Source organism: Crocodylus siamensis, chromosome 8 (genome assembly GCF_052110815.1).
Source record: "Crocodylus siamensis isolate JL-2025a chromosome 8, ASM5211081v1, whole genome shotgun sequence".
Lineage (NCBI taxonomy): Eukaryota > Metazoa > Chordata > Crocodylia > Crocodylidae > Crocodylus > Crocodylus siamensis.
In genome coordinates, this window is record NC_143402.1 from 46,815,772 (window position 1) to 46,842,185 (window position 26,414).

The 26,414-nt window shown below is 45.7% G+C and overlaps 1 protein-coding gene and 1 non-coding gene across 2 annotated transcripts; one reads left to right on the forward strand and one right to left on the reverse strand.

The window, feature by feature from the left end:
* Positions 1 to 5,107: 5,107 nt before the first annotated feature.
* Positions 5,108 to 25,672, reverse strand: LOC149858416 (ras-related GTP-binding protein A). Its single transcript, XM_090061696.1, has 10 exons — positions 25,431 to 25,672; positions 24,829 to 24,862; positions 21,431 to 21,530; positions 18,641 to 18,707; positions 17,682 to 17,904; positions 13,438 to 13,533; positions 11,919 to 12,041; positions 9,469 to 9,560; positions 7,927 to 8,042; positions 5,108 to 6,369 (listed from the first exon to the last, which is right to left on the reverse strand). Exons 2-10 carry the CDS (start codon positions 24,853 to 24,855, stop codon positions 6,272 to 6,274), a joined length of 942 nt encoding a protein of 313 aa, XP_089917822.1. The 5' UTR covers positions 24,856 to 24,862; positions 25,431 to 25,672; the 3' UTR covers positions 5,108 to 6,271.
* Positions 25,673 to 25,987: 315 nt separating this feature from the next.
* On the forward strand, positions 25,988 to 26,059 carry TRNAE-UUC (transfer RNA glutamic acid (anticodon UUC)). Its single transcript has one exon. It is a non-coding gene; the product is annotated as a tRNA-Glu (tRNA).
* The last annotated feature ends 355 nt before the right edge of the window (positions 26,060 to 26,414 follow it).

Genomic DNA, 26,414 nt, shown 5'->3' on the forward strand with positions numbered 1-26,414 from the left:
GGTTGGACCCTCGCTGCATTCAGACAGTGACCTAGAGCTGAAAGCCCCCAGATCCAAGCAAAACCAACCTCCTCAGTAGGTAACTGTTAACAACAAAACTGTGTTGCTTTGAAAGGCAACCTAGAAGTGGGCTGGATACCCACTTTGTTAAGCATCTGTGGGAGGATATGTTACGTTTTATCTGATGCATGATAGACACATGAGCTTGTGTGGTTAGCCAATGCTTCTGCAGGCATCAGTGCTCAGACACCAAAGTTGTGTGGCATAAATACCTAGAGCACAGATAACCAGCTCAGAAATACCAACATACTAAGGTTACAGCCACCTCAGAAATCCAGAGTCATTCTGGCATGAAGAGCTTCTACATAGAGATTTATGAATCCCTAGGTTTGGCAGGTTAGTAACTGGGTCATGAAACTCTGAACACTTACTCATAGGAGAAATGGGAAAAGTCTTACAACCAAAGTCTGCCTTTAAACTCCAGTAAAAAGTCTCCAAATAAGGAAATTTTACTGCCTTCCATACCAAGGGGAAATACCAAACACCCAGTCAGCAATACTGTCCCTCAAAGGTTTACAACAAACCCAAAAGAAAAAGACTCAGCGTTAGAACACTCTCCTTAAAAGAGGTCTCATGTCCCACAATTTTATACCCAAAGACTACACCAGGGGATCTCAAAGCAGAGGTTCTTCCAGGCAACACATTTCGCAAGCATTAAGGCTCACAACACTGCTAGAAGGCAAGTTTTCCCCAGACAACAGATGTGGTAAAAGAGGTCATGTGATTGGTATGTCGTCACACAGCAAGACAGTATCGCTGGGAAATGGAATCCCAGACTGACCCCAAGGCCTATAGCAGATGTTTATAATGGTACTCTACCACGCAGTTCCTACCAACATCCCCATCCAGACCCCACACTTACTGTGGAAAGGATAATGCTTGGTTATATGAGGCAGTTGCATTAGAAGACTTGAGAGCCCACAAATGAACATGCATCAATCTGTAGACTCAAAAAATATAAAGCAGGTGTCAAAGATAGGGCCCCATCATCCAGCCCCTGGTGCTGGCCCTGGGTCTTGAGTGGACCCACATGCAAGTCTTCTAATGTAACTGCTTCGTATAACTAAGCATTATCCTTTCCACAGCAACAGTGTGTGGTCTGGATGGGAATACTGCTAGGAACTGCAAGTCACACATGGCATCCCATCTGGACATTAGCTGTACGTGGCACCTGTTCCAGGACCCGTGCTGCATGCAGCACCCACACGAGGCCAGTTTGAGAGGTGGGGCAGAAGTTGTCGAGCAAGGGTACCAAAAAGCCTTATAAGAACTCCATTAAAGTCACAAACCATGCAGAGCGTGGAACTCCAGGAAAGACCAAGGACTGGATCAATTTCAGTGGGATTTCAGTGCTTTCAAATGTAATTCTAACCATCAACCAAGCTCTGATCCACCCAATTCTTAGCCCATGAATCCAGTGGTGATCAACAAGAGCATTGTGGCTTTTAAATAAAAGATGTACAGGGAAACAATCAGCTCAGAGAGAAGAGCAGCCTATAGCAAGTGTTGCTGCAGGGGACACTGCTAGTAGCAATTAATCCAACAAACACAGCAAGTTGCATGCAAATCTCCCATGTTGAACTGTTGACACACCAGCATATATCCACCAATATTAATCCTTCTCTACTAACCTAGCATCTCTCTCAAGTGCTTCTGGGACACGAGCTTTTCCTTCATATTGCTATTATCTTGGACTTATAGTCAAACCTTCAAGTAAGACATGCAGCAGCACTAACATACCATCTAAATACAGAATAACTGGTGTACTGTATATTGGTCGTGCCAAGGATTTGCCCTTTCATTAGAGTAAGGCTGGTTAAAATTAACCTTGATTAATGCTGTTTACCTGTGATCTCATATGATGTCTGACAGTCTGTGTAGACCATGAGTTAAGGGCATTTAGCATCAGGTCAGTTAGAATGACTCCTGACAGTCATGGGCCTCACACTATACTGAAAACAAGGCCAGAGTAGACAGGGTTAATGATTTGAGTTCTTCTGTAAGCAAACACAATTACAGGATTTCAATCCTCAAAAACCTTTTATATAAAACACCTGACAGTCCTTTTGCTCTTCTGTCAATTCATCACTAAAACAGCAGCTTGAATTTCCCCCCTACCTATACAGATGCCACTGCAATGTTCAGCAACAAGATGCTTCCATGGTTATTGATTTAGGCCCAAGAGTTCCTGGCACAAGTATGAATGAGATTCAGTACTAGGACAAGCAGCCATGATTGCTCAGAAGCAAGTGTCCTGGGCAAGATCTCGATAGAATTAATGTGTAAGCACTCCATTTTCCAATGTGCCAATCAAATAGATGCTAGTCTTTTGGGGAGTGAGGGAACAATGCACACAGATTTTCTAATCTCACACTCCAATCAGTAGAGGAAAGGGAGTGGAGACACCCAAGAAACTTTTCAGTAGGCCTTTGAAAAGGGTGGTTGTATTAGGAAACAGGAACCCCATACTTCAAAGTTGTTTTTGATATGTTATGCCTTAAATCTGAAAGGCGGCAGAGGAATTAAAACAAGCAGGTTAGATTTCTAAGTGAAATGCTAGCAGAAAAGCATTTCAACTGCGCATGCCACAATTCAAGAAATGTGTCCAGCCCTCAGCTGCTTAGCATGTACTGCCCAAAGCTCCTTACCATGCAGAAGATAGGGGACTGCAACTTTATAAAAGGACTTCAAATGCCAGTAGGCTGCAGTTATGAACAGTTGACCTCAATATTCCTCAAGGAAGTGAAGATCCATTTAATAAATCAACCTTTAAAAAGGGGAACAGTTCTCATTTTAAGACCAACAGTAGTCTCTTTCCTCCATGCTGCAGCTTCATTCAAACAGCAGGAAGGAAGGAAATGGTTACAGAACCCCCCCAGGAGCAAAGGGCAACAGAACAGACTGGCACTGGGAGGCCATTACAACCCGTCTTCATAAATTTACAGATGCAGTGGTGAGCTAGCAACATACCCCACCACCTCTGCCCTGGCAGAACTGAAAATATTATGGGTACATTGCATTAAAGCAGAAAGATTATTTGGGAAGAAGAGACAGTGATGGGAACTTAGCCAGCAAGGTATGCTGGGGATGTAAAGTGAAGATTAAGAGTGTTTTCATTTGGCCACTGTTGGAGTGGTTAAGACAAGTAGCGTGGCATTCACCTCAACACTTGTTCCTTGCAGATGCAAACATTATGGTACATCACAGTAACATTAATCCTGCATGTCTTTGGGAGACAAAAGAACACAACAGGACCCCGTTAAAATTTAGTTCTTGCAACATGAAATTACATTTACATCTTGCCCCTAAATCTTAAGCTCCATTGACAGAAGATCGAGATATGGCTGTAATAAGTAATTAAAACGTAGATTTCTCCAAACCAGCCAAAAATAGGACTTGCTTCACATCCCATTCCCTGCTGCTTGATGATGAATATCAACAGGACTTCTCTCAGGGCTGCAGGAACAACCCTGTTAGCACTGGTCTGTAAAACACTGCTGGTGCTAAAGCAAATCCTGTGGTGGAATGTTGATCTCGCATGCCAAGGCTTCTTTGATGCCAAAACTAAACACTGCCCTCTAATGGCAATGCCACTCTGCAGCTTTAGATCAATCTGCTACTTCAAATAAATACCAAGCAACAAACTATAGCAAGGAGCACAATTCCATTACAAGCTTGTCTTTGAAAGCAACCAAAACAATGCTCCATTCAGAACAGTGAAGAAAAACAGTTTAAATCTTTCATCACAATGCTGTGCACCAAGTTAAACAGCTGGTAAACTGACACAAGGGCTGTTCTAGCAGACTCATCACATGGGGAGGGATACTCATCTCACGCTGGAGGCTGTGTATTATAAACAGCCAAGGACCTGCTTGAAAAGTACCCAAAACAGGTGAGCACCTAAGATACTAGGTGCAGCTGTAATATACATACTAGTTACAGCAGCCCAGCTAACATGCTTTATTAGCCCATGAAATTGGGGAAGTTTAGACCATGAAAAGACACAATGAAAGAGTGAACTTCAAGTTACTACACCAACGTGCTCCACAGAAGACACAAGTGGGATGAAGAAAGTCTACATCACACAACAATTTCCATGGTAAGTAATATTTTCAGCATTATTCTGCTTTGCATCTTAGCTACTGAAATTTTACTTCGAGGACATAGCAGCTTGCAAACTGCTCCAAGCTGCTTCCCTTTCTCTCAACACATGGTATTAGAAAATTCATTTTTGCATCCTGCAACAGTAATGTACATCTTCCTACTTCTATGCCTCATTTAATCATCTAGCATCCTACAGGTAAAGCATTCAAACCTGCTCCAAACTGCAGCTGTCATAGGATGGTGAAATTAAAACCAAAATTGCAAAAAGAGGAATGGATGCTCAGAATGTGGAGGGACAGGACATTTTCTGTTTTCCCCAGCAGTATTTGAGGTTTGAGAAAGCATGGATGACAAGAGCAGAGGGCCAAGAATCTTTCCTGGTAATTGCCTGGATGCTTCTATAATTGAAGTCCCCTAGATTCAAGCAGCACACTGGAGAGTTGCACTTGGAGATTAAAAAAACAAAACAAAAAAACCTTAAGATTTCTATGGACTGAACTTCAGAACAGGAGCTCCAATGGACAGGGATTACTTGAGGGGAGCTTTTGTTGTTTCACTCCCCCTTGTTCCTGTATGGGATTGATTTGGGTTGGTAGCAGAGGCTGGCCATACTGGCGTATCCCATGCCATAGCATGCACCACACTAGTCACCTCGGGAGCACTAGAAGTCTCATTGGCTTATATAATCCACTCAAAAAACCTTCCATGTGATGAAATGTCTGCATTTTTAGTGCACCTGGGTAACAGGAAATTTCACTCCTGCTGAAATGCTGACTCCACAACTCTAGGTTTCAAAATAACCCTGACAGCAAAGAATATAGATGTGCCCTGTGAACAGGCTTCATGAGGCACTGATGTTCAATAACGTATAAATTTAGAAATGCTGGACAATTCTGGGGGTATTGTGTTGGGCTAAGTAAAGACAAGCACTTCACACTTCAGACCCTGTGAAAAATTTGCTTTTTACTAGTTTGTCTTGGAAGTAAAGTGATAGGTTGAGGGAAACATGAGGAAAGAACAAGTCAAAAGTGCTGGACTTTTTAGACTCAGTACCATCTCACTCTGCAAACACCAACACTAACCCCATCCAGTTCATCACCTTAGAGAGTTCCCTTAACAACAGCGCTTTTCATTTTTCCCATGTTTAATGGAGAAGCGAGACAAGTCCAGTAAAAATAAATTAGACAGTAATGTAGAGTCACAATGGTGTGCAATACTGTCAGACTGGCTTTTTGCAAACACAGCTAACTTAGCTCATGCACACATGATCCAGTCAATGGGACAGACATTGTTTCTCCTTTCCCTCTGCAGCACCTCGTATGGATGGAGACCTGGAGCACAAGGACCATTAAGAGGAAGCAGTACTTTCTACTCTTTGCCTTTAAGAAGGATGATCTTTTCCCCACACTGTGGCAAGTTTCAATCACAGCAAAAACATTAAAATGACTGAAAATGGCTTTATGGCTAAAATGCCCTTTGATCAAGTGAATTCTGACACAATTAAAAAAAATCCCTCTCAAATGAGGATCTGGAAGTGTCTGATTAAAAAAAAAAAAGACCCAAACATTAAGAAAAGAGAAATGCAGCTACTAAATTTCTTTGCCTATCCCAATGGCAAAGCTGCCTCAATACAGAACAAGAAAACCACTTCCAGAGCTCTGGGAACTGAAATCCCTGGTAGCAAAAATTTATTTTCACGACTGAAGACAAGGAGAAATTTATAAATGTATTCTAGCAACTTGCTGATAAAATAGTAAGTATTCCATCCTTGTGATTTATGTGGTCATCTGGAATACAGCAAAACACCAAAAGGCTTCGTTGTGTGTGACTATGGCAACCAGCCTTATCAGACCACGTGCACATCACCTGCCCTCACATCTTCCCAATCCCTAATATGCCAGGAAGTCTCTTTTGAAGGTCCACAGTATATCCAGACGTCATCTGAGCGACTAGTGTCCAACGTTAAAAGGAGAAAAAAAAAACGAAGATTGCAGTGGTAAGCAGCACACTCATTTCAAAGCCCACAAAGACACCCACACTGTTAGATTCTCCTAGAAAATGTAGTTCCAACTTTTTCCCCACAAGGATCATACGACTTGGCCAATGTTCAACGCATAAGCAGACTGTGCTTTGGTCCATCCACTCTCTCCAGCTTCTCAAAGTGCTTTCTGGCATTGCGGATGTTGATCAGTGTAGCTGCAGAAGCTGGCAAGGAGAAGAGGGAAGAGAGAGGTTTGGGGAGGAAAAAAAAACCCAGAAGGTATGTAGGTATGGAGAGGATCGTAAGTTAAGAACTGCCTGGAAAGGTCAACAAAGAAGTCTCCCTGCTGTAGTTCTGGCTCGCAGCAGCAGGACAGATGCTACAACATTCTGAGTGGCTTGGTTCACATATTCACTAATGCTTTGCATCTCTGGGTTTCGCTCTGTGAAACATGGCAGCAGATAAGGGACTATCCTACAGGCTTCACCATGCCACAATGAGTGACAGATTCTTTACTGACCAGATTTTTGGGAAGGTGACTTAAAGGATAGAATTTCTCTGCCTAAAAAGCATTACCTGTAGGAAAATGTATCAATACTCTGGAAAGTGATCTGCCCTCAATTAGCTCTGCTCTTGATATGTGGAAGCAATAAGTAGATCTGGGCTCGCTGATCAAAGAATAACTGTCAGAGTCAGAGGCAGCTGCAGTGAAGCAAGGTTTGCTAATGGGTTGGAATTATGGAAGGAAGTTGCTTTAGCTTCTCAACTCCCCTATGTCAGTTCCTAAAGCACAGCAATATTGCAATGGCCAGCAAGTCCACAACGTGGTTGGATTAACTGATGGGAATGATCAAATACAATAAGGAAAGTATTTGCTGTTCTTTAGGGAATTGTTGCACTGAAACCATGCTCCAGCAGGTTGTACTGCACAGCACAGCACACCACAAGTTTTAGTTAAAGTTGTCAAGCTGCATAACAGACATAGCCCAATGCAAATCTTTGTGTGTTATTGAGTATCTAAGAGCCATCACACCAGGCTAGACATTTTCTGAAAAATGTAGATGCATCCAAAATTGCTTCTGTGTATGAGGCCCAACTGATACAGAAAGTGTACACGGTTGAGGTGCTCCACAAAAGCCTCCACAAGACAGCAAAAATGTTTACTCTGTGCTGCTTTAGTGAAACAGACTTCTTAATGGGCACTGACCAATTTAAACTCCCATATTCACTGTATTAATTATCATTCTGGATGACATCACTGAAGAACCCTATCAGTGGTTCTCAATCAGGATGCCACAGCACCCTGAGCTGCCTTGAGATCCTTTCAAAGGTGTCACACTATTAAGCGTGCAAACACGATTCACAAGATAAACCCAGAGATTTCAAATAGGAATCTATCGTTTTAAAACCATACTTCCTTGCTGTAGTCTCTTTCCGAGTCTTTTGCAATGGAAAAAATGGCTCTATTGCTTTTCTGTAGTCAAAAAACAAGTGGAAACCAAGAGCCGGCATTTTCCAAGGGGCATCTTCAGTCTAACACTGGGTGCCCCAAGTCTAAAAAGATCAAAAACTACTGAACTTCACAGTCAACACTTGATGCTTTCTTGCACTGCAAGACCAAGCCCTTTTAACCATGCTTGCAACCAATGAGACAGCATGGTTAACACACAGAACCAGCCTAACCACCATAAAGTATAGATGGGAGCTCTTTTAAGCCACCCAATTCAAATATGAGCTAATCAGCTTTAGAACCCCAAAAATGTGTATAGTCTCAAACTTACGTATGGAAGGATCTGACATCACCACCATCACGTATGTATTCGACGTAAAGATATCAATGAAAGCAGCAAAGTTAGAGTTCCTGACCTCCATGCTCTGGAAAGAAGCAGCCAGCTTACTGTAAGGGGGAAAGAAAAGCAAAGTTAGCTTCTGCCGAAAGAACATTTTCTTCCAAAAGTAAGCTCTTCATTTGCACAGCATCTCATTTCTAAGGACACTTTTTCAGATCACAGTTTGAAATCAAAAACTTTGTTTGCACAGTAACAATTCAGTCACTAGGCTTTGATAAATTCCAAATGCATGGCTGCAGTTCTCACTTTCTAGCTACAAAACATGAAAATGTATTAGATTCTTTTTATTCAGTGCTGAATAACTAAAACTTTCTTTGCACGTGGAACCTAATAAGAAAACTCTACATATTGCACATTCAATTTGTTCAAGTTTGCTACGCTTAAGTCAGCGTCATTTACCCAGCGCATGCCATCGGGAATAATTCTGGGGATAAGGAACACAGAACAGGAGGAAACTAAAAACTATGCAGGCAGCCTAAGCCACAGAGTCGCATGTCTGTTTCCGCCACCATGTTCCAAACCTCTGTGGAATCTTGGGGCGGGGGACAAAGATGGAGACATTTTGAAAAAAAAACTTTTCAAATCTTGTAGTGCATCTTAAGCATTAACTTCCAAATTGTGACTGCTACTACATTTGCTTTAGCAAGTGCTTCCTCTCAAACCAAATTTTTGGCTCTTATAGTCAAGCTCGTTTAAGTTTACAGTACCACAAAGTGTTGTCACCAACTGTCATTAGGTCACCAGCTCAATTCAGTAACTTCTGCAGAGCGCAGGGAAAAAAAATTGGAAAAGAACAACTGCCATTTCAAAACATGCCACTTTCAATGATTGGCACAAGGAAGTTATGAAAAGCAGGGGAAACTGAGTCATTGTTAATATGATACACTGCAGACACCACTTTAGATAAGACATCTTCTTTGGAGGCCAACTATTCACAGCATTATTCCTCGTATCAAGCCTGAACTGCACTACAGAAGACATTAAGTACCAGCTGTGCCTGGCTGGGCAGAGAGTGGCCATTTATCTCTAATCAGAGCTGCAGTAAATCAGTACAAAATGGATCCTCTGAAATGGACCTGGAAACCCCAGAAGGACCTTCCAAGAGGGGTGGATCTAGACTGGCCAGCAATTCAATGCTTGAATTGCCTGCACATGCAAACTGGAAGATCAAAAACAAACATAATCAAATGCAACTACTCTAATGACATGAATATATGTGAGTGTGGTAAAGTGAAGACGATGGAGCACATTGCTCATTCGCCGACTTCTTAGTGAGACTTGTACGAAGGAGGACCTTGCTACAACAATGGAAAGAGCCATCACTTGCGTAAGATTCTGGAAAAACATGTAGTTTATGACAAGGACACAAGAAGCAGCAGAAGCAGCATGAAGTGAGGATTCCAACTCCCACTTGCATGCTGAAAACTACATGTGCTTTTCAATGTTGCTAAAAAACCTGATAATCCATCTCACCTGCAGCTCAGTTTGAACTGTTTGATAATGTTGCTAATTTTCTCAAATCTGTGGATATCACGCTGCTCTTTACATTGATAGTGGGAAATGACCTTGGGGGGGAAGAAAAAAGAAAATCAATAGCAATTTAATCAAAGCAGAGGTTACCACCCATATTTCCAACAGATAGTCCTGTGGATCTCGTCTCCTTCACCCTGCCATTTTCCAGAAGTCAAACCACCCCCATACTTGAAGCTACACTGTGGCCACTTCAAGCGACTGTTTTAAGACACTTCATTCCTATTCGAGATCTGACTGCACCAATTTTCTGGAAGCATTTTTTGTCCAAGGAATGATACATTTTGAGGAAAATTAAGTTCTGCCTTAGGCCTGGGTAGGGAACACTAATTATGTGGCCATAGCTACACTTGATTCTGTCTTAGATCAGGGCTGTCCAACTGGTGGCCTGTGGGCTGCATGTGTCATGCAAGCAATTAACTTCCAGCCATCTGGCTATGTGCCTCTATTGCTTTCAAGGAAGGAGATGACCCATGTGCCAGCAATAGAGCAAGGGGTGGGGGAACCTACCTATGTGCACAGTACAGTGGAAGGAGGTCAAGAAGTGCCCTGGTGCACACAGCGTGCAGCCTAAAGGGGTTGCGGCCACTTCCCGTGTCAGTGGTAGGGCATGTGGCCCCCAGTGACTTAGGACAGGGCTGCCCAATTTCTAAGTGACTGTGGTACTTCATGCATTCTTACAGACTGAAGCCCAAATGGTCAGTCATTCTGCTGCAGGAAGGCTGTCATGCATTAGCTCTTTCTGGCTTGTGTCTCTCTTCTTGAGAGTATTTTAGGACAACATAATAGCTTATGCATTAAACTTGCAGGAGTCATGGAACAAGCTGTGGTATCTGCAATAAGAGATGTGGTAGTAACAGAGGACACTGGTAAAGGTCATTAGGCTCTTCCTTTCTCCATGTGGCATTATAAATTAGGGCAATGGTTCTCAAATCATTTTAGATGCAATCATTTCAACCAACTTAGACTGAAAAAGGCCAGCTTGGTTTGCTCCTGTCGATTACAAAAACAAAAGACCAATTCTTCTGTTGCAAAGAACCTGGAACACAACAGGTCAAGGTGCTTTTAAGCACTGTGGATTCCTATATGAAATCTCTGACCTTATCTTGTAAATCATGTTTGCATGCCTAACAGTGATAACATTGTGCAGCACCCTGCAGCATCCTTGAATGGATCTCAAGGCACCCCAAAGTGCTGCACCACTCTGGTTGAGTATCACTGTACAAAGGTTATGTGAGAACTATAGCATTCAAGTGCCTGAGGTAGATGCTTCTATTTAAAATATGAAAATATATCTTATTTTTGAATCTGAGAGTGTATTCATCCAGATGTGCACATATCTGGACTAGTGGAATGCTATGCTAATAACAAATAACATGGGCAGTACCCAATTCTCAGATAAACATTTGAGTTATTACTGGGTTTTGGATCGTTTCTACAAATGTGTCAAAGGGCTTTCTCTCCCAGGGACTGTAAGTCCAGAGGAAATTTGGCATTTCATAAACATGAGTGAATGTTGTAAAGAAGCCCCAAAATGCCATTTCTGGTTTTTGAAGTCATGTTTAAATTAAGAATAACTTAGTTGCCTGCATCACAAACAGTCTGAGTGATAATACAGGCCTTAGAATGAAATGCTGTCAGTCATTAGTGCAATACTAATCTTGCGTTGGGAGGGAAAGAATCACTATTTCACATGAACATGCTGAAAAATGAAGAGGCATGAATTCCCCCCTACATTTTCAGTTCTTTCAAAAACCAAATATATTTTGCTTGGCTGAAAGATGGAATGTTTAACGCAAAGTGAAAATATTCCACGGTAGTTTTTTTTGTTTTGAGAAAGTGCTCTCTCAGGGAAAGTTCCAAGAGAAAATTTTCACCCTATTTTAGAAATTGGGTGCATTGTGACCAAGCACATGACAAACAAGGAACTATGGAACAGCTCATGCATTACCTTAGGAGAAGTGAAAACTGGGAGATTTTCAAACCCAATTAACACTGTATCTCCTCTCATTCAGAAGAATGGAATTATACAAAAACTCCAAAAGCAGGCTTCAGAACAGGGATGTGAAACACCCTTCAAGGACTGAAAGAGGGGAAATGTGAATCAAGCATTTAGTGCCAGTCATAGATGCACTGCTGTAAGTGGGAGTCAGGGAAACTTCACGCAAGCTACTGTTTCATATTGAGAGGTGAAAATTACTTTCAGCATCATAAGACATGGACTGAAAGAAGTTCTGCACCTTTGATCTGCCAGCAACTAAAGGGTTATACCTGCATATCCTCTGCATTTAACAGACTTTTCACCTGAGACTCTCTATGCATGTTACAATCTTTATATCAGAGAGACTATCCTATTCCCTTAAGAAATAAGGAACAGGGACAGCAGTTCTCACCAGAAAAGTGGCTCTTTCAAATAGAAGAACTTCATCTGCCTCAATAATCTGAGCAAAGTTCCTCAGGTTCATTTCCAGCTGCTGGACATTAGGAATCAGCTGATATACTATACTGGACCAAGCCTGTTGAAAGAATGCAAAGAAATGCTGAGGACTGCATGAGTTCACTTCCTCCTTCTCTTGCTGTGCAGCATTCATGAAAAACTGTATTCAGGCTATAGTTGGTTAAAAACACAAACAAGAATTATGCAAAGTTCTCTCTCATAGCTGTTCATACAACAGAACTATGTCTGCGGGACCTGCTAATATTCTCACCCCACACCTCTTTCTGAACAATATACTTGCCAAGGCCAGTTGTAAGAGGAATAAAAATAATGTAGGAACTAGGATATCAAATCGCCAGCTGGTGACTAAGCCGAATTTGAGCCCCCATTCCCAGAGTAGAAACAAACTACTTTCAGCTTGAAGCCACTTTAGTTTTCTTGATTCCTAATACACACCATTAGAATCCCGTATCAGTGACAGCAAAATGTTTTCATCTCTTGTGTTCTGAGCTTATGAACTGACACTAAAGGGAACTAAACACACCACTGCAACCGAATCACAGGTATTTGTAACCACTTGGAATCAGGCCTTCAATTTATACAAGCTTTACCTCACTCCCTCTTCCCAAATAATATACAGTTCTACCCAGATTACAGTTCCACCAAGTCAGGAACCCATGAAAATCCAGAGGATTTATCTATTTGAGAGGCCCTTCTGTTAAGCTCATGGCAGAATTGGAGGTTTGAGCCCTGCCAAGGGCTGAAGATTCAAAATATTATCTCACTTTAGAGGTCTGATAGAGCTAGCCCTACTGTGATGGAATTCTACTTATGGACACTTCCATACAAAGTGCAGACTAATGGAGAAAGCCAGGGCAAATCAGTACAATTCAAACTTTGAAGTCCCTTATTCAGGAATTAAGCTTAGCTAGGTAATGCACAGTGAGTCTTCTTTGAGAGAGACAGTTAGCTGCCTGCAGCATGGCAGCAATTAATACATATGGAAGGATTATTTAAAAGTGTGTATCCTGGACCAACTCCATTCAGGCATGCTGTAGGCTGAGAAATTCTCTAGATTTACAGACTGTAGGAGCTCAAGGTCTCTGAGCTCCTCTGAAGTCACTGTAACTGCCTAACAGGTTCTGCCACCCAGGCAGCTAGTCTCTCTGCTCATTAAGACCAGACTTGCTTTTCTGAACACAGAATATCACAACCATCATTTGATCTCTACTTGGCTCAGGTAGTGCCATCACACCAATGTTGGAAGGGAAAGTAGCCCAGCATTTTAACTGGCATCAGGTCCCTGCCTTGAACTGCCTGCATGGAACCCACCCATCTCAGAAATGATTTCCAAGTTCCAGAACTAGAAGCATTTAGTCCAGTTACATAACTTCACAGCAACTGCCCACAGAATTCACACAGAAAAAGAGCTTGCAGGAAGACATGCCCTAAAGAGGAAAGGAAGCCATACTAACCTTGTAAAGGGTTTCATCCCAGATAGATGTTCTAAAGCAAGCACATTCCAGGGGACGGGATAGACGCCTTAGGTCCTCCTCTCTCTCTTTAAAAATCTGGGAGAAGAGAAGTTGATTATTTCCAGATAAGCAAATACACTACTGCTTCTGGTGAATATTCTTGCTGTAGTAATTTCATTATATTCATCGTACCAGATTTGCACTTCAAAACACAGCACAAGTCTGTACAATACTTTCAGGGCTGAGAAGACTGAGGATCCTGCTGGCCAGTATGGAAATATACCGAGAGAGCTATGACAGGGACAGAGGACTAGAATAGCAGGAGCTATAGAGGAGAATAGCGGCTTGGGCCTGGAACAGCAGGTATTACAGATCATATGTAAAACAGACTAACAAAACCATACACGCTCAGTCTCCCCAGGAGCTTCCATGCTGCCTGTACTACCTCTGGCCACTATAATGATCTGTTGCGTTAAATTGCTGGGATTCCAGAAACATTCAACCTTCTGGAGCTGAATAATCTGTGGGTCCAAAGACATGTCATAGTAAAGCCAATGAAAGGAACTGTTGTTTTTGAACCCCTTAAAAGAGGGGTGGGCAAAATGCGGTCCGTGGTCCAGATGTGGCCTGCTCGGCCATTCTATTCAGCCTGCGGGGTCCCTACAAACATTTAGAAAATTAATATTTACCTGCCCCTGGCTGCCTGTCATGTGGCCCTCAATGGCTTGCCAAAACTCAGTAAGCGGCCCTCCACCTGAAATAATTGCCTGCCCCTGCCTTAAAAAGTGCTGCATTACTGAAGTTGACATAAGATAAGTACTGTTGTACCCATGATGGTCTAGACTCTAAGGAATATGCCAGAAACATATTCCTCTACATATTTGGTTTTCAGGCAATATCTTTTACTATACCAACCGTACAGTTAGAACCCAAGGAAAAGCATTTTGTGCCCAAATGCTGGTTTAATAGCTCTCACATTCCTATAATTGGTCCAATTAAAGATATCATGTGACAATTCTTGCTGCTTACATGAGGTAAATACAACCCACTCCTGCAAAGCCCACTTCCATTCTGCTCATAACTAATGCTTTTATTCTGACCTCAGTTATTTTTAAACTTTCCAGGGCATCAAAAAATACAAACAAACAAGGGAAGTGTAAGGAAGGGGAAAACAGCTATGTAAATCACACAAATGGCCAGGTCCCATTGACTTCAACGTTAAAGGCATCAGTTAAACCAATTTAAACTTACCTGCTCCAAGCTATTTGTACCTTATTAAGGTTCCTTTCCTTGTTACTAAGAGCCCCTTGCCTTTAACAGCTCTGACATTGAGAGGACCTAGTCACTTTCACGTCAGTTAACAGCACAGCCCCAAGAGCAGCTAAGATGAGCTACACAGTAGTCTCCAACCTTTTTAAGTAGGAGATCACCTTTGGCATTTAAATGCAACCCAAGATCTACTGTGCGCTACTGTCCCCCACCCCCTGGCCAACAGGTAAGTCTCTGGGGAGGGAAGGGGGTGCAGATCAAGGCAGAGGGAGAAAAAATTATTTAGGGGCACACCTTCCCAGTAGGCAAGTTCCACACAGCCGGAGCCCTACTCAACTTACCCCTGCTCCTGCCACTGCAGCACTGCTCCTCACTGCAGGGGCTTCAATTTAGCCCCTGTCCCTTCCCTCCTCCACAAACTGACCTGCTAGGCTGGAGCTTCACACCTGCATGCACACAGGCACTCAGCCCCCCCACCACTCCCGAGCCTCGGATTGACTGCAAGAGGCTCCAAGATATACCAGTGGATCGAGATCCTCTGGTGGGTGACCACTGGGCTACATGGTGAGCTGCGCATATAAAATCTTCCAGAAGATACCATATTAACAAATTAATAGATAAAAAAACAAATTATAAACTAAAATCAAATACTTACTATAACATTTTAATTTTATTTAAAAAAATAATTTTTGTCCTGGTTTGTTTTTGAGTATTGTATATAAAGGTGATTGCATAATAGCTCAAAATAAAGTCTTACTCTTGTATATTGTGTACGTGGAGGGGTGGGTGTGTGCCTGCATGGGGGGGGAGGGGCTGCCTGCATGCTAGGTCCTGGGAGCCAGCTGGGGGTGAGAGGAGGGAGGGACAGGGGATGCTTGGAGCAGAGCTTACCCCACAGTGCAATCCATTCCCCCTCATCCAACTTGCAGCTGCCCTCACAGTGCTCCATATGCAGCCAAAACCCTCTGGCACTTGCTGCCCTGGCTAGAGCAACTCTCCTGCCTACATCCGCCCCAGGCCTGGCCCCAGCCAGCATGCAGCTTCCTAGCAGCACTGCTCCTGCAGCCACCCTGGTACTCCTTGGCTCCTCCTCCCCTCCAGAGGCAGCTCCTCCTGCCTGCTGAGCCACAACAGGCAGCAGATAGTGCAGAGAAGCTGCTGGGATGCACTCCATACCCAGCTAGGCAGGGGGGAAGCTGCAGCTGGGTAGTTCCTGCCCCAGCGTGCAGGGCTCCAGTTCCAGCTTCTGGTTGCCTTCCAACCACTGGCCACCTGCAGGTGGCTGTTCATTGCACCAGGCAGAATGGGTGGAAGGCGAGGTGGTTGGGAGCTGGAGCCCCATGCCTTGGGGCAGACACCACCCAGCTGGGGACATGGTGCTCAACACACATCCCCAAAGCTTTCCTGTGCTACCTGCTGCTCAGAACAGCGCAGAAGGGGCAGGAAGAGAAGCAGTACTCAGGTGGCTACTGTAGAAGCCCTGCCAGGAAGCTGAGTGCACTGGCTGGGTCTGGGGCAATGCCACTGCCAGGAGTGGGGAGGTACAGGAAGGAGCGTGGCGTGGACTGCCCTGGGTGGGATGTGGCCCCAAGTGAAGACCTGCAGGTGCAGCTGCAGCTGCAGGCCAGACATGATCAACTGGCAGGACAGATCTGGCCCGTGGGCCATATTTTGCCCACCCCGGCTTTGTCCACATTAAATCCAGTGGACAAAAATCCAGCCTGCTTGTTTCAGCCATGTTTATAGGACAGGTAGTCTCAGAAGTAGAAGCTGGCAATTAAAGGCAAGAAAGATGACAAGTGGGTGGCGGCCAGATCAGCTATCTGGTGGGGATCAAGAACATTTTGATTCCTCTGAGGTTTATTCAATCTACAGAAATGTCCACTTAAGGAGGGGGATTCTTAAGACATATTGGCCTGAAAATGAGCCCAACGTGAAAGCCAAGCTGTACCACAGCACCTGGCTTCCAGATTTCTGAAAGGCATATACCACCACCTTCTGCCTTCAGTGGCAGGGAGCAAATATTCCCCAGACACCTCCTGAACTGTTGCATAACAATGTATATATACTGTATCTGTTGGATACTAAATATCTACCATGTGATTTGGGACTGCTTTCAAGTTGGGTCAGTCATTTCAGTCCAATTACACGGCACCTCTGACCCAAAATAGTCTAGCAAATACTTCAAAGCAGTTCTTATAAGAGATGCAGTACTTCCAATTCATGCAACTGTGTGACTTTACACTTCCACGCTCTTATCTCAGGGAGTGGCTAGAATGCAATAATACCAAGATCCATATGCAGAAGATTTAACAGCTACTGGATCATAGCCTGAAATACCAGGCATCATGGCAAAGCACAAGTGTTTTTTGCTTAACTAGTTCCACGTCCAAGACAATCCTGAATTCTGTCTAACCCAAGCAGGCTCGCTTGTTGTTTTACGCACGGGGCCACCTTGCTTTATTCAGAGTCCTTCTTTACACAACTGTCCAAACAGAGAGAGGAACACAAGAGCGTTAGAGCTGAACCAGCAGCCTAGAAGTGAGGGTCTCTATCCCTCACAAAAAACCCAGCAACCCTCTATACCATCTAGCCCTCTAAAGTACTACAGCAATACTGAATCTTCTGGATTTCTTTCCCTGCAGCGCTCCCAAGAGCTAGTAAAGATGCTACAATCGGGCATAAAGTAAAGACCTGCCAGGAGGTGGATTAAAAAGAAATTATTAATTTGACTCTACATTACATGGGCCAGCAGTATCTGAAATGGGCAAAGAGTAGTGTGGGGAAAGTACACTTGGAGGTTGCAAGCAATTCAAAACATTCAGAGGCTTTCTTTAAACAGCTGAACAGAGTCTCTGGAGAAAGTGTTGGTAAGGATGCATTCAGAAAGAGATGACAACAGCATTGTGTAAGATAATAACGCCAGTATGCTGTTCCCAAGAACTTGCTAATAAGGCAACAAGGAAGCTCCTCACCAGATCACGCTGATCTTCCTGTACCAGATCCATCTTGTGCACTAGGCAGAAGATCTTGGCATCGGGAGAGTTCTGGAGAATGGCCTCCAGGCATGACTGGTAGTAATGCATGTCCTTCTCCAACTCGCGGCTCTCCACATCGAAGACATAGATCAGGACTTCCACATTGCGGAAAATGTTATCCCGCTGGCTGGTGAAGTAGTTCTCCATAAAGGTGTCCTGTCTGAGAAAGAAATGCATAGTTTCCAGTTACTTTACCTGTGGCTGAATTACCCAGAAAGCCTACAACATCTGAAGATTTAGCTATTGAGACTGCAGCTGTCAGCACCAAAGCCCTATACTTATCTGCAGAGCAAGTACAGCACAGGTAATATACTCTTCTCCTAACAAGATAGGCTCAATCCTGATCAACTAGCATGCAATTTATTATTTAGGAGACCAACTCCTTCCATCAGAAGTCTTTAGCCTGTATATATCCCTATTGATATTGCCAGTAAATGGAACTGTTCATGGGAGAGCTGCCCACTAAGAGCCAGAGGTTTGTTACCACCCACCTGTTCATTTAACTTACTATTAGTTTGGTCCAGTTTGAACCAGTGACCCAGACAGAAGTTCTACACTCTATTTCTAATAATCATCTCTCCAGTCTAGAGTTTGCCCAAACACAAAGCTAAGGTGTATCAACATAGCAGAAGGCATCAGTAGACAGTCTTATTGCCCATCACACAGATTCTGGGTCATCAAGCTAGCTTCTTCTACCCAAGTTCATGTGTACATTTTGTAAGCTGCTACTTACAAAACAGATGATGTAAGCAAGTAAGTCATCATAAACAATTCATTTAATTTGTTCAAAAAGAAGAAAGCATTCCAGCACCATTGCAGATAAAAGATGGGCCTCCTGCTGCTTGGTGACCAGGGCCACCCCGACAGTTTTCATTTGGGAAAGAACAAATACTTACCCACCACAGTCCCACAGATTTAACACCAAGTTTCCTAGAAATCGAACATGGGAGTGCTCGACATCAACTGCAAAGAGATGATAAGCTTATAAATGGTGGCACACGCATCAAATACACAACAGATGGAAGTGGGGGTGGGGGCAGGACTACTGGTTTGCTACCATCCCCCATGATAAAGAAGTGATACAGGGCAACATGAAATCTTGTACCGCAAGAATGAACTCCATTTAACCGGCATTATTGGGTGTATTCAGCTGGGGGGTTAACACCACAGGTGTCCACACCTCACTGAGTGAACTCAGGGCTGCCTGCCTTAAACAGGGATCCAGGGATTCCCCAATAAAAAAAATTGCAAAATTCTTTGATTAAAAAACCTATGAATTCTCTGATAAAAAAACCCCAAATCCATGATTAAAATTAAAGGCCCTCCACAATCTCCCCAGCCCTGCTGGTGCCCTTCTTCCCCACCATTACAGCCCCCCCTGTCCTCCTGATGCCCCTTGCCCCCCATCCACAACCCCTGCCCTCAGGCCTGCTTGTGCCCCTTGCCCCCCACCCACAGGCACTGCCCCCCAGCCATGGGGCCAGGGACCCAGGTCCACAGCTCCCTGTCCCCAACGGAAGAAGCACAGAGCCAGCTCCCCCACCGTTGCCTGCTGAGGGCTCGGGCAGGAGCAGGGCCAGCTCCTGGGGGGGCCATGTGCCCCCCAGTTCTGTGCAGGGAGCAGGCTGCAGCTCCCACCCTGCGTCCCTCATGCAGGGCCTCTGTAGCCCTGCAGGCATGAGCCGGCATGGCTGGGAACAGCAGGGCCACATGGGGATCTCTTCACCCCCACACCGCCCTGGAGACATGCCTCCTGTGCCTGTTGCCACTTTGAGGGGTACAGCCCTGTGCCGCTTCCCCCAGTGCAGCCCCGTGCACAAAAGGTGAGTCACTGAGGCAGTACAGGGTGAGCAGCTACTAAGAGATCCCCATGCAGCTCCTCTGTCCTCATCCATGCTGGGTTGCAGGGGAAGGAGGCAGGGTGGCAGGGAACAGTGGCAAGCAGCCACAGGATCACTGTTCCTTGCTTCCCTCCCCCACAACCCAGCTTGGCTGAAGACAGAGAAGCAGCCTGGGGATCTCCTAGCAGCTGCTCGTCCAGCACCGCCCCAGCAATGCGCCTCCTGCACACGGGGCTGTACTGAAGGAAGTGGCGCGGGGCTGCACTCCTCAAAGTAGCAGTAGGAGCAGGAGGCACATCACCAGGGCAGCAGGGGGGCAAGGAGACCCCCATGTGGCCCCACTGTTCCCAGCCATGCAGGATCGTGTCTGTGGGGTTGCAGAGGCCCCGCACGAGGAAAACAGGGCAGGAGCTTGAGCCCACAGCCTGCTCCATGCAGAGATCTGGGAGAGCGGGTCCCCCCCCGCCTCCTGAGAGTGAAAAATATAGTGCCCAGCTAGCTACATGTGGACTGCCCACAGCGCTATCGACTCAACTAGGCTCAGCACCTTCACGCGTTGCTTCCCTTAAGGGCCCACAGCGCCCCTAATGGTCCACATGCAGCTGGCCGGGCACTCCATGTCTCTCACCAACACCTCCACGCTCCTGGCCAGACTGCCCGGCCAGCTGTACATGGACCGCGAGCAGCACTATGGGGCCTTAATGGAACCTGCACATGGTGGTGCCGAACCCGGTTGGGCTGATAGCACCGCTGGAGGTCCTATCCAGACTACAGAGTGCTTTGCAAAAGCAGGAATTCCATGGGATTCTCTGCTAAAAAAGAAAATCCATGTTCTCTCTGATAAAAATGGGAAATCTGTGGTTTTCTCTGTTTTTCTGTGGGAAACGGAAAACCCGGATCCCTGCTTATAAGATACCAAGATACTGCTCTCTGTGGAACATTCAATATTTAATACCTTAACCCCTTTAAGGGATTAATACCTTAACCCCTAAATTGTGTTATGCTTAAAACCAGGGTGGTCTGGATAAGCACAAGCAGCTTTAAACTGATAGTGCTAGAAGGGAAATGTTAGAGAAGGGGAGGGGGAATAATGGGGCATTTAACATTTTTTAAAAGATCCCATCATTCTGACATATGAGGAAACTCCACTATAAGTGTATGCATCTGTCACACAAGACTCTTACAGCTCTTCCCCAGTGAGGACAGTAGATGGAAGAAAGCCATACTGGGACCAAGAACTGCTTACAGATCTTTAAATTAATGACCCTACAAAAAGGGGAAGACAATATACTAACACGGGCTAATGAGTTGCGCTGCAGAAGTCAGAGGTCCTTATGTCGAGACCACTGATGCTATCTGCATAAGCAGCACAGCTACTGCTGCCAAAGAGCAGCATGCTGCCATGGAGAAGTTGGATCCTTCCTCCTCAGCAAAAGCCACCACGATGAACTTCTGAACACCTTTCTGAGTACAGACAGGGTCAATCGAAAAAATCCACCTGCCTCAACATTCAAGTCATTTTCTGGCATACAGTTTGGAGGGAAGGATGAGATGAGTCCACTGACATATGCCATCTTTTATGAACAGGTAGTGCTAGTCTCTAAATTTGCTGAAAGTAATTCCCAAGCCTTTTCTTCTTCATTTAATCTATTTTTGCTCAGCTTTTAGCTGAGCCACCCTGGAGGAGCCTCCATTTGCAGGAGATGCCCTATTCTACTGCATCTACAGAAGAGGGAAAGCAGCATTCTCAAGAGGTAATGGCCTCACACCCATTTACAGATGGTTTTAAATTCAGCCAGAATTCAAGAGCTGACGCTGTATGATTCAATCAGAGAGAGATCTTACTTGTAGCACCGAGACGCCGCGTATCCCTGGCGATGTAGTTTGCAAAGATAATGGATCTCATGCTGGTCTTACCAGACCCACTTTTCCCCATCAACAGCACCTGGGTAGGGAAAAAAAGAAGAGTTCTTCATGAATCACTCTCTCATGACTGAGACACTAACACTGCAGAGACAAAAGGCCTCAACATGCAATTTGATTTGGTTGCACTGGAAAAAGATGGTAAAACTCTTCAACAGCTGGAGGCAGTGTGGTCTTAACTCCTTTACATCGTATTAATTGGTTCATTCATTGTATATAAGCTATGAACGTCTATAGCTTATTGCCAATTTATATCCTGTCCATTCACCCAACGTGCCTTGGAACAATTCCCTCCTCCTTGGGTTTTGCCTTTCTTCTCTCTCCCCAGTCAGGTCTGTCTGTACAAGCTGTACCCACCGCTCCTTGGATGAGGTGCCCTAAGCCAGAGATTAGTAACCTATGGCCTGTGGGCTGGATCCAGCCTGCAGAGTTGGGGGGTTCTGCAGCATTTCTAGAAGAGGGGGCTTCACCTGGGCAGCAAGAAGCTGGGGTGGGGAAGGTAACTGCAGCACCAGCTCTGGCAACACAGGCTGGATTGGAAGCAGCCAGCACTTGGTGTTTAGCTCTGTTAAGGCAGCTCCTTGCACACACCCCTCCCCCAACTCCCACTGCAAAATGTTGCTTACCGCTGCCTTAGATCTAAAAGAACAAAAAAAAAAAAAGAGCCATTGAAAAGTTCTCTCTCATTTCACTTTTCCCGTGATAACCCCCAGCTTCCCCTATACAAGTAGCCATGGCCACACCAATCAGCACTCATTTCTCCTACACACACGGGGAGACAGCTCTCCACAAAGTTTACAGCTAGATTTCCAGTATCCAATGAAGATCTGGGTTTATTTTTTTAAATAGCTTTTAGTCTTTCACTTCCCCAGACTGTTCATGCCCTCCCTAAAGGCACTAACATTGAATGTGAAGCCTGGCTATTCTCAGTCTGAGCACCACAACTCAAGTAAGCCAACAACAACATAACACATTCCAGACGTTTACAAAAATTGCTTGACTACATATGATCATGTGCCTATTCAGTGCCCTCTGTCACTGTGTCCCTTCTGATTATCTTGTCCTATTAGTTCAAAAGACTCAATTTCTTTCCCCAAATGAAATGCAATTGAAGTCTTGCTCTTAGCTGCAAGTGTTTTAGAAAATAAGAAGTACAATGTGTGTCATCTACGCACCTACTGGGTAAGTATAATATATGTGCCTTAGCTGGTATTTTGCAAGTTAAGACAATTTCTTGCCTATCACTTCTGTTGCACCAAACTTGATTACAGGCATATACCTTAAGTGCATAAATTAGTTAAGTGCACAACATCTGTAGCCTGCTGTATAACTTTGCTGTGCTGCTGTTAACTGTATATGAACTACCTGCCTGCTTTGTAACAAGTTCTAGTTCTTTAACTATTTCAGAAAAGTGCAGGGGAAGCAGCTGTCAAAGGGCTGCTATCATAAGCCTTGAAAATGGTGGAGCTGGTCAGTTTGAGGGCTGCTAACCCCACAGCACTGACAGCAATGTGTACTCACCAAGAATTAGTTACAGCACTGTCAGTACCTTGATATTAGCAGGACCCAAACGGTTGAGTTCCCATCAATTTCAAGGCTTTTAATATTAGCCTAGAAACTGACTAGTAAAAGCTTTTAAAATGAGGGGAATAATGGTCAGTTTCAGGGCAGCTAATATCACAGCACTGTGAACGTTTGAAAAATGCATAATGTTATCCACGTTGTGTACATAATGTGCATCCCTTCCATTAAATTGTAAGTCACTCCTGAAGTGATGCACTTCCACAAGAGTACACTAATTTGTAGGCTGGAGGGCCAGTGCAGCTTGAGAACTCTAAGCTACTATACAGATTCAGTTCTAGTTTCTTGCTTCCAAAGCCCCAGGAGAGCAAGAAGCAGCATGCTCAACTTATAACTGGAAGGTGGGGGAAGAATGTAGGAGAGTCACTTGAATGGCTCTGCATATTGCCTAAACAATTTTAGAGCAGCAGAGACTGGGTCACAATGTCAAAAGAACTGCTGATTGAGTTCCAGTTGCAAGGCCAAGCTCTGCCTTTGACCCTACTCTGAAATCCTACTGTAAACAAAGGGGTTATAAGGGGCCAACCAGGCTGGATGTGGCCTGTAGACTACATGTTATTGGCGGCAGAGTGAACACCAGAAAAACAACCACTTGACTCTCAGATTCAAAAGTAAGCTTGCAGAGCTAGCAAGCTGAAAATAAATGCATTAAACTGAGCCATTTAGAATCTCACTCTGCTAGTTTATAGTCACTTCCTTGAGCAGTTATAAGTGAGGCTCAAGTTCTCTCTCGGTAGTTCTGAACTCAGTTATGGTACGGAATTGATTCATCTACTCTCAAAGCATAACAGAGTTCAGAAGAGCTAGGGATGACAGGTCTTAGTGGGCTTTGCAGCTGGGGAGCTATTTTTTCCACGGACAGACAGGATATGGAATACCTCACAGCTTTCCTGAAGGAAACCTCTCAAGTCATAGTGCATGTTCTCTTAGCTACATAAGGGATGACAAAAGATAGAAACATTTCTGCTTTCATTTGTCACAACGAAAGACTCCTTCTGGTGCAGAAGTGTTTCTGTGAACCTTAGGCTGACAGTAGACACAGACCTATCTAGTTTTAAAAGAAGCCTAAGCAGGTGTTAGATTTCACCATCACCCTACAGTGACTTTTCAAATGGACATGTGGTATTGACATGTGGTAGAACATATGATATCTGACCTAAATATCATGTACACAGTTGCATTCTTCTAGTAGGTCTTTTGAGCAATTCTTGCATGTTTGTCATTGATTGCCTATACCTCCAGTTGCAAGTGGAGAAGCTATTTCCACCACTGGAACCTGATGTCTCCATAACCAAGTCACGCTTCCACACCCCATCCCTTAAGGGAATTACAGCTCACCAATGCACATTCCTTCATTTGTAACTTATCAAGCATGTTTCAACAAGTACCCAGGGACTGGGTCTTGACACACCTACTGTCCTTACACAGGAAGAGGCACACAGGAGGTCAGAATTCAGTGTCATTTGCAGTGGCTTCACGCATATTTTTGGAACAGTCACCATGAAGGGTTATGCTGTGCAGAAGTTCAGTTGTTCTGGTTACAAAATTATTTGATATTCAATTTAAATTTTGCTATATGGGCTAGTCAGCCGATAACCAAAAAGATGACATTGAACTGGTGCAAGAATACAGTGCATTGACTTCTGCAAAAGACAGTGTCTGACAAATATCTGAATCAATTTCACCCACATTTGCTAATCTATAAAGCTAGAAGAGAGAGGGGTCAATTAAATTTTTACCTTTTTCTTCATGGCTGTGCTGGGCATCACCCACCTACAGAATAACAAAAGACACAAGCAGCCTTGTTATATTGCTCTGCTTTTCCTCCCACATCCAAATCTCATCTTACTGCAAAGCACGAAGAGATCCTTCAGCAAGGGAGAATTTCTCACGCAGCACTGACTACACAGCCGGTCAGGGAGGGCCGCCACAGTTTCGCCCTCCCTGAGCAACACTGGTGACAGCAGACTTTTCCCAAGGATCCTATTTAAAAGAAGCTCCGAACACACCGGTAATAAACACATCCCTTAATTAGACAATTAAACTGAAGCCAGTTCAATGGAGCCTGAGGGAAAGTAACGCCGGCGTGCTCTCAGTCCGCAGCAGCAACCAAACCTCCTCCCACACAGGCTGAAGCCACCGGTCCCCCGCCCCGCCGGCCTCAGCCAGCTCTCAGCACTGCCCCCGGGACGCCCCGCGCCGGTGCACGGTGCGCTACGCGCTAGCCCCGCCCCCCCATGACCGGTCACGTGCGGCCCCGCACATTCGCCCGCTGCCCCCGCCCCGCTGCGCAATGCCCGTCGCCCCCGGGCCCGGAGCCGGCTCCCCCGCCCCCGTTTACCTCCGGCTCCAACAGGCGCCCCCGGCCGCCCCCGCGGGAGCGGGTCCGGGCGGGCGGGCCGGCCGGGGAAGGGCCGGCTCCGGGCCTGCGCCCCGGGGAGGAGCGGGCGGCGGAGGCTGAACGCTAGTATAGCGCCTCGCGGGCCGCTCCTGGGCCCAAAGCCTCGGCCCGGCCCCAGCCCCCGCCCCCGCCTCACGAGACCCGGGCTGGGCGCTCCGGCCGGTCACGTGAGCGGCGCCCAGCGCCCAGCCCCGCCCCGCCCGTCAGGTGACTGGAGGCCGTTACCATAGAGGCGGGAAGCTAGAGCGACCGCAGTGAACTGGCGGGGGAAGGGCGCGCGAAGCCGCGGCGGCCATCTTGCATATGGGCACCGTTGCTCCCCCGCCGGGGGATTTTCTCGGGGACCCTCCCCGGACTGGGCTGAGAGCGAGGGTCCCTCCCACACGCACATCCACACCCACACCCACACCGCGGGCAGGCGGGCCGGAATCATGCAGCAGCGCTAGCAGGCGGTGTAGAGCCATGACAACGGCAGCAGCACAATTGTCTCTAACACCTCCCATATGGTCTAGCGGTTAGGATTCCTGGTTTTCACCCAGGCGGCCCGGGTTCGACTCCCGGTATGGGAAATTACTCTTTTTTGCTCCCAGGTTACCTGCCTCTCGCTGCCCCCGGCACCAGGACAGGCGCGTCCCCTGAGCACGGCTCCGGCTCGGGCACGGGCCTCAGGGGCAAGGATCAGCGCTGGCCCTTGCCGGGGGCAGACTCGCGGCTGCCGCCATCCCAGCCGCCCGGGTGCGGGATTGCGCGGCCTGACACGAGCCCGCACCCCGCACGTCAGCCCCCGCTAAGCCGCTGGTGTCTTTGCAGCCAAATTGCCCTGAAACGCGGGGCTGGCGGTGTCTGCAGGGACCCGGGTTTCCGTTCACCGCAGAAAAGCGCTGGAGGCAGCAGGCGTCGCCTCGCGGGCGGGGATGCGGCTCG